Genomic DNA, 8,669 nt, shown 5'->3' with positions numbered 1-8,669 from the left:
AAGTTGTACCTACGAAATTTGAATTCATTAAATAAAAGATTTCTTTGGGAAAAAAAAAACTAACGCTTCAAACCACTTCCAAGTATATAACAAACACCATCCTTAAAAGTGGAATTTCCTATTTGATTATCTCAGTTTATTAGAATACAGATGGCCTGGGCTGGTGTAGTGGCTCACTTGGCTAATCCTCTGCCTGTGGCGCCGGAGTCCCATATGGCTGCGGTTGTTCCTCTTCCAGTCCAGCTCTTTGCTGTGGCCCAGGAAGGCAGTGGAGGATGGCCCAAGTGTTTGGGCCCCTGCACCCGCATGGGAGAACAGAAAGAAGCACCTGGCTCCTGGCTTTGGATTGACGTAACTCCAGCCGTAGTGGCCATTTGGGGGGTGAACCAATGGAGGGAAGACCTTTCTCTCTCTCTCTCTCCCTCTCACTGTCTGTAATTCTACCTCTCAAATAAATAAATAAAAATCTTTAAAAAAAAAAAAGAATACAGATGGCCTTTTCATTCTAGATAACATTCTATGAATGTTAGCTTGTTTTTGTATAGGAAGTATCCTGGAATCAAGTAATTCGGTGATTCTTTTTTTGGCTAAGCTCTGCATATATTCCCATGATGCACCTATTTCAATTAATTCCTTAAAATATTATGAAATGTTACATACAAAATAATATCTGTGATTTAGAAAGCAGGATAGGAGCCAGCATTATGGCTCACCCAGATAAACCACCTCCTACAGTGATGCCAGCATCTCATACTGGAGCACCAGTTCCAGTCCTGGCTATTTTGCTTCTGAGCCAGCTTCCTAATGATAACTGGAAAGGCAGCAGAAGATGATCCAAGTACTGGGGCTACCCATGTAAGAGACCTGGATGGAGTTCCAGGCTTCTGGCTTCAGTCTGAACCAGTTCTGGACGTTGAGACCATTTAGGCAGTAAAATAGTGGATGGAAGATCTTTCTACATCAGTCTCTCCCTCCCTCTTTCTTTTTCTGCCTTCCAAATAAATAAATCTTTTTTTTAAAAGAAAGAAAGCAAGCAAGTAAGCAAACAAGCAAGCTGACCCCAGTGAGCCTATCAGCCACGATGAGAAAGATTACTGTTGAAGCTCCTAGGTGTCCCTCCTTGTTCACAAAATCTACCCCCAATCTTCCTGAAATACTATGCTGTGCTTATCATTCCCATGCTTTCCTTTAGAACTTGATCACATTTATAGGTCTCAGGAGTTATATTTAAAATTTGTTTTTTGAACTCTATAAGCTGGTATTATATTGTATGCATCCTATGACAACTTTTTCACTCAGCATTGCTTCTGAAATTCATCTACATTCGTGTGTTCAGCTCTGCTTCCATCATTTTCACTTCCATAGTGTCCTATCACATGAACAAACCACTTTTCTCAGTTCTCCAAGTCACAGGCACTTTCTTCCCTGAATTGTACTTCTCTCAACATTTTTGTACTTGCCTCACTGAGAAGTTAATTTAGTGTGAAATATACAAAAAAAAATAGAAATAGGTAATATAAATACATGTATATATAAACATACATATTCCATGCATGTAAGTCTATCACTAAATCATCTCAATTGTTATAACAGCACTCTTTGATGTCATAAGATAAATGGCTAATAACTACTGTATTTCAAAGAAGCATGATTCCTGAATGAAACAAATAGGTTAGGGGACTGACTTGTCTAAAACATTAGTTCTCTGATGTTCTTTTGAATCTATAAATGCTGATGATTTTTATTCATGCAAGAATATTTTTCAAGTACCATTATATTAAAAAACATATCAATCAAATCAGATGCAATGATATAGGAAAATTTCTAGTAAAATTATTTTATTTATAGTATCCAATGAGAAATTTCCAACATCTTAATTGAACTGTATGTTATTTTCTTTTAGAATGTCACTTTTTTCATTAAAATAATTTCTAAACCATTCTATATGCTCAACCTTCTGTTTAACACTCAGATATGGGTTTTTGGAAAGGCCACAAGTCACCAGCTCCATGAAGTGGCGAATTGGTCCTTGTTTTGGAAAACCCTCCAGGTGTTTATCCAAGAAAATATGTTCATGAAATTCTGAACCATCATCATCAAAACCTAGGGGATGAGACAAAAAATATAATTTTTAATGTAAAGCTTGTATCATAAAATTAATACTAATGATGTAATTTAATATTACGGCTACAGCCATGAACTCTGGAGTCCTAGGTATGCTCATCAATTTATCAATTGTGACTGTGGGCAAATTAATTAGCTCCTCAGGCTTAATAAAGATAAAACAGCATCTTCCAGAAGCTTTAGTAAAGATTATATAGACACAAAGCATTTAAAGCTCTTTTATAATGCTTTGCATACTGTAAATATTCAAAATGTAGATATAATTATTATTAATGAATATTTCATATCTAAAAACTATTAAAAACTATACAAACTGTTATTTTAAAACAACTAAGTGAAACATGGAATTGTAGCCCACAGGCAGCCAAGAAAAGACCAATAGAGGAATGAGAAATGAGAAATAGAGAAAGTGAACAGAAACAAAAATAAAATGGGTGACTTAAATACTGACAAATCAACAATTGAAATGTAAAGGTCTAAATACACAAAAGTTTGATACAATGAATATTACAATATGACCCAATTATTTGCCGTCTGCAACAAACTCAATTCAAACACAAGGTAGATTGAAAGTAAACAGGATGAAAAAAAGGTTTAAATTGGTAAGATTAGTTTTTTAAAAAGTATGAATGGGGGCCGGTGCTGTAGCGCAGTGAGTTAAAGTCCTGGCCTGAAGTGCCGGCATCCCATATGGGTGCTGGTTCTAGATCTGGCTGCTCCTCTTCCGATCCAGCTCTCTGCTATGGCCTAGGAAAGCAGTAGAAGATGGTTCAAGTCCTTGGGCCCCTACACCTGCATGGGAGACCCAGAAGTATCTCCTGGCTCCTGGCTTTGGATAGGTGCAGCTCTGGCCATTGCGGCCATCCGGGAAGTTAACCAGTGGATGGAAGACCTCTCTCTCTCTACCTCTCTTTCTCTCTCTGTGTAACTCTGACTTTCAAATAAATAAATAAATCTTTAAAAAAAAATAAAAAGTATGAATGGAGGCAGACATTTGATATAGTAGTTAAAAAATCACTTGAGGCATCTGCATCTCATATCTGAGTGCCTGAGTTGGCTCCTGATTCCAGCTTCCTGCTAATGTGTACCTTGGGAGGCAGCAGGTGATATCTCAAGTACTTAGGTCCCTGCCACTCAGTTAAGGGACCAGATTTAGTTCCTGGTTACTCGCTTTGCCTGGTCCCCAGTCTCAGATACTGCAGATATTTGGAGAGTGGACCAGTGAATGGGAGCTCATTCTCTCTCTGATTTTCAAATTAAAAAAAAAAGGTAGAGAAATGAGTATCAGAGTAGAATTCAGAGAAAAGAAAATTACTAGGGAGAAAGAGGAACATGACACAAAGGATTGCTCTACCAGGAAGACAGTGATCCTACTTATGTGTGCACTAAACAAGAGTGGCTAATAACTGACAGAGCTGTGACCTGAACTCAGGTTTGTACAACTACGAAGTCTTTGTTTCTTACCTCACCCTGACACCTTCAAGAATACAGAAACCATAATATATGACAAGTATATTTCTTTTTAAAATAATTTTTATTTATTTGAAATGCAGAGAGACAGAAAGACAGAGATAGAGACAGAGAGTGATCTTCCATCTGTTGGTTCACTTCCCAAATGCCTGCAACAGTCAGGGTGTGACAAGTGAAGCCAAGAGCCTGGAACTTAATCTGGGTCTCCCACATGGGTGGCAGGGACTCAAGTACTTAAGCCATCACCTGCTGCCTCCCAGGATTCACATTAGCAGGAAGCTAATGGTGGCAGAGGCAAGACTTGAACCCAGGCACTTTCATGTGGGATGCACCTTAACCTCTGCATCAAACGTTGGCTCCAACAAAAGTATTCTTTTTTTTTTTTTTTTAAAGATTTTTATTTATTTGAGAGGTAGAGTTACAGACAGTGACAGAGAGAGAAAGGTCTTCCTTCTGTTGGTTCACTCCCCAAATGGCCGCAATGGCCGGATCTGCATTGATCTGAAGCTAGGAGCCAGGAGCTTCTTCCTGGTCTCCCACGCGGGTGCAGGGGCCCAAGCACTTGGGCCATCTTCTACTGCTTTCCCAGGCCACAGCAGAGAGCTGGATTGGAAGAGAAGCAGCTAGGACTAGAACTGGCTCCGATATGGGATGCCGGCACCACAGGCAGAGGATCAACCTACTGCGCCAGGGCTCTGGCCACACAAATGTATTCTTTAAAGTAATAGATGGAAGAAAGCATACCTTGTTATAGCCTATACTGTATGATGTTATAGCCTATAATGTATTTTGTATACAAAATACTGAGACTATACTACAGAATTTGTAAGTTTCTAAAATTTTCCTATAGAAAACTGTACTTTATGAAGACATATTATGAATATACTTTATGAAGATATTATGAAACCATAATACTGTGATGTTTAAACCATGAACTATATTTTCTTAAGACTTATTTAGATGTTTGCGACAACTAGCTAATCTACCATTGCAGCACAGCAGATAAAACTACCATCTGCTATGCTGGCATCCCATATAGGAGATAGCTCATGTCCAGCTCCCTGCTAATGGCTTGGGAAAAGCAGCCGAAGACAGCCCAAGTGCCTTGGCCCCTGCCATCCAAGTTGAAGACTTGGAAAAAGCAACTGGCTCCCGACTTCAGCCTGGCCCCACCCCGGCCTTTGTGGCTACTTGGGGAGTGAACTAGTGGACAGAAGAGTTCTCTGGGGGCTGGCGCTCTGGCATAGCAGCTAAAGCTGCTGCCTGCAGTGCCAGCATACCATATGGGCGCTGGTTCAAATCCCAGCTGCTCCACTTCTGATCCAGCTCTCTGCTATGGCCTGGGAAAGCAGCAGAAGATGGCGCAAGTGCTTGGGACCATGCACCCGTGTGGGAGACCTGGAAGGAGCTCCTGGCTCCTGGGTTTGGATCGGCACAGCTCCAACTGTTGTAACCAATTGGGGAATGAACCAGCAGATGGAAGACCTCTCTCTCTGCCTCTCCTTGTCGCTCTGTGTAACTCTGCCTTTCAAATAAATAAATAACTCTTTAAAAAAAAAGATATCTGTAACTCTTTCAAATAAATAAATCTTTTAAAAAAAGGAAACACATTTCTTTTAAGTAATAATGCATTTGTAAAATTCAATTAGCATGTTTGATGACAACATGGATGTAATAATAATAAAAAAAAATAGCACGGTAATACTGTTTTCCTTTTGATTGAGGAAAAGGTACCTCTCCAGAAAATACCCAAGAAACTACATAATATTACATTGTTAGTTCAGAGCATCTACATTCCACAAAGACTTCCAAAGCCTCTTAACATTTTTGCTTCCAGTGGCATATTCAAATATCTTACATATATGCAAGTATCTTGCATCTCATCTCATTAATGCAATAGTTTTATGACTAAAAAGACACTAACGTAAGACTTTAAGCGTTGTAATAGTTTCCAAAAATGAACCATAAGCTCACATTGACTAATATCCTGCCCAGCAGCTGGAAAACTGTCTTCACCTGTAGTTCCCAGCCCTTTTATATCTTAACTCATGATGCATTTTTTTTTTTTTTTTTTTTTAATTTGAAAGGCAGAGAGTTCCAGAGAGGCAGAGGCAGAGAGAAAGAGTGGTCTTCCATCCACTGGGTCATTCCCCATATAGCCTCAATGGCTGGAGCTGTGCTGATCCGAAGCCAAGAGCCAGGAGTTTCCTCTGGGTCTCCCACACAGGTGCAGTTGCCCAAGCACTTCAGCTATCTTCTACTGCTTTCCCAGGCCATAGCAGAGAGCTGGATAAAAAGTGGAGCAGTTGGGACTGGAATCAGTGCCCATATGGGATGCCAGCACTGCAGGCAGCGGCTTTATCCACTATGCCACAGCGCTGGCCTCCATGATGCATTTTTTGCCACACAACTTTGCTTCTTCATTTTCCTTATCAAGTATCTAGAATTAAGTGAAATTCTCACATTCTTTTTTTTCAACAACTGTCCAATTTCTTTTAGGACACCATGAGGATGTTCATACAATGTTCTGAAATTCATGTAAACATCTAGACTATAAAACTGAACATCTGGCAGGGATAATCCCAACTGCTGAATTTCATAAACCTCTGAAACTAATGCTTACCTGCTTCATTGTTAATTGGGAACTCCCACAGTTTCCCCTCTTTGGTCCACTGGATCATCTCTTCAAACGCATTCTGAAAGGGCTGTTCATTTACTGCAGCCAACTGCTTAGCAAATTCAATATCCCAAAGCGAAGGTGGTGTTTCTGTGTAACAAAAACATTTTAAATAAGCACAAGCCAAAATATCTTTTTTCTTATTACATTATAATAACTCTGGAATTAGACCAATGTTGTAGATCTTGATACTCTTAAAAAGTATACAAGCATACCTCCCTTTCTCTCTGTCTCTCTCTCTTACTGTCTATAACTCTACCTATCAAAAAAAAAAGAAGTATACAAGCATACCTCAAAATGTTCATGGAAAATGGGAAGTAAAAGATAAGTTTATTTTGGTACAGAAAAATTTTGAAATGCATGCATATGAATGATCTTCAAAAAGTTCATGGAAAACATAATTATGAAAGTTATGCATGGATTTCAAAATTTTATAGCAAATGTATATTTTTTAAAAATTTATTTATTTTAAAGGCAAAGATACAGAAAGAAAGACAGAGAGAGAGAGCAAGAGAGCGAGCACTTCTATCTGCTGGCTCACTCCAAAATGGCCACAATAGCTAAAGCTGGGCCAATCGGAAGCCAGGAGCCAGGAACTTCTTCTGGGTCTCCCAGGTGGGTGCAGGGGCCCAAGGACTCGGGCCATCTTCCACTGCTTTCCCAGGAGCATTAGCAGGGAGCTGGATCGGAAGTGGAGAAACAGGACTCGAACTGGCACCCATATGGGATGTCAGTGCCAGAGGCAGCGGTTTTACCTGCTACACCACAGTTCTGGCCCCAATAAATGTATCTTTTTTTTTTTTTTTTTTTGACAGACAGTGTTAGACAGAGAGAGAGACAGAGAGAAAGGTCTTCCCTCCATTGGTTTACCCCCCAAATGGCCGCTACGGGCAGTGCGCTGTGCCAACCTGAAGCCAGGAGCCAGGTGCCTCCTCCTGGTCTCCCACACAGGTGCAAGGCCCAAGCACTTGGGCCACCCTCCACTGCACTCCCGGGCCACAGCAGAGAGCTGGACTGGAAGAGGAGCAACTGGGACAGGACTGGCGCCCCAACTGGGATTAGAACCTTTAGTGCCGGCGCCACAGGCGGAGGATTAGCCTAGTGAGCCGTGGCGCTGGCCAAATATATCTTTTAATTCCCTTTCCCCTTTAATATTTTGAAGGATGTTTGTATAATGAAAGCTCACTGAGATAAAAGACAATAGTCCTGGCTACTTCGCTTCTAATCTAGCTCCCTGCTAATGTGCCTGGGAAGGCTGTGAAAGATGGCTCAAGTTCTTGGGCTTCTGCCAGCCATGTAGGAGACCAGGATGGAGCTTCTGGTTCCTGTCTTTGGTCTGGCCCAGACCTGGCTGTTGTGGCTGTTTAGGAAGTGAATCAGCAGACAGAAGATCTCTGCCTAAGGGCCAGCATTGTAGCATATCGGGTTAAGGCATTGTCTACAGCAATGGCATCCCATATGGGTGCCAGTTCAAGCCTCAGCTACTCCACTTCTGATCTGGCTCCCTGCTATTGTGCTTAGGAAAGCAGTTGACAAAGGCCATGTCTCTCCCTCTCTGCAACTCTTTCAAGTAAATATAATCAATGTTTAAAAAAAAGATCTGTGTCTCTGTCTCTCTTCCTCCCTCCCTCCTTCTCTACCGCTCTGCCTTTCAAATAAATAGTTAAAAAAGATGAAAGCAGTTAAACAGCAATGATAATAATGTGCTAAATGACTTCTGGGCATTAGCTCATTTAATCCTGATAATGAATCTCATGAATAAGCTAATATCACGGTGGATTATTACCATCATCATATGACATTTTTCAACCATTTTGTTTTTTAAATTTAAGAGCTCTTTCAACCTCCTTAGAAAACAGTCTGTCATAAAATGGCAGATAGAGCCGGCGCCGTGGCTCAATAGGCTAATCCTCCGCCTAGCGGCGCTGGCACACCGGGTTCTAGTCCCGGTTGGGGCGCCGGATTCTGTCCCGGTTGCCCCTCTTCCAGGCCAGCTCTCTGCTATGGCCAGGGAGTGCAGTGGAGGATGGCCCAGGTGCTTGGGCCCTGCACCCCATGGGAGACCAGGAAAAAAGCACCTGGCTCCTGGCTCCTGCCAGGATCAGCGCGGTGCGCCGGCTGCAGCGGCGGCCATTGGAGGGTGAACCAGCGGCAAAGGAAGACCTTTCTCTCTCTGTCTCTCTCTCTCACTGTCCACTCTCCCTGTCAAAAAAAAAAAAAAAAAAAAAAAAAAGATAAAATGGCAGATAGCCTAAATAGCACTCTGGCCTCAGAATCAGCCCTCAAGGCATTCAGATCTACCTAAAAGCCCATGAGAGTTTCTCAGGCATGGAAAGCCAAGACACCATGGCAAAAAAAATGACCTAAATGAAAGATCTCTGTGAGTGAGATCTCAGCA

The 8,669-nt window shown here is 41.4% G+C and overlaps 1 protein-coding gene across 3 annotated transcripts in view; it reads right to left on the bottom strand.

Annotated features, from left to right (window-relative positions):
• Positions 1–1,821: 1,821 nt before the first annotated feature.
• The window catches only part of MRPS31 (mitochondrial ribosomal protein S31), a 30,555-nt gene continuing 23,707 nt past the window's right edge, over positions 1,822–8,669 (bottom strand). For 2 of the 3 annotated variants that reach the window (XM_089304225.1, XM_070048957.2), the window contains 2 exons: positions 6,218–6,361; positions 1,822–2,103 (listed from right to left, as the gene is read on the bottom strand). In XM_089304225.1, the coding sequence (XP_089160351.1) occupies positions 1,874–2,103; positions 6,218–6,361 (374 nt within the window). In that variant the 3' untranslated portion in view covers positions 1,822–1,873. Of the gene's footprint in view, positions 2,104–5,650; positions 5,881–6,217; positions 6,362–8,669 lie in introns of those variants that run through there. The other variant, XM_089304224.1, reaches the window with a different exon arrangement.

The sequence above is a fragment of the Oryctolagus cuniculus genome, chromosome 9 (genome assembly GCF_051225735.1).
Source record: "Oryctolagus cuniculus isolate XC-2025 breed Fujian yellow rabbit chromosome 9, ASM5122573v1, whole genome shotgun sequence".
NCBI classification, from domain to species: domain Eukaryota; kingdom Metazoa; phylum Chordata; class Mammalia; order Lagomorpha; family Leporidae; genus Oryctolagus; species Oryctolagus cuniculus.
This window is presented reverse-complemented; position numbering and strand designations above follow the sequence as displayed.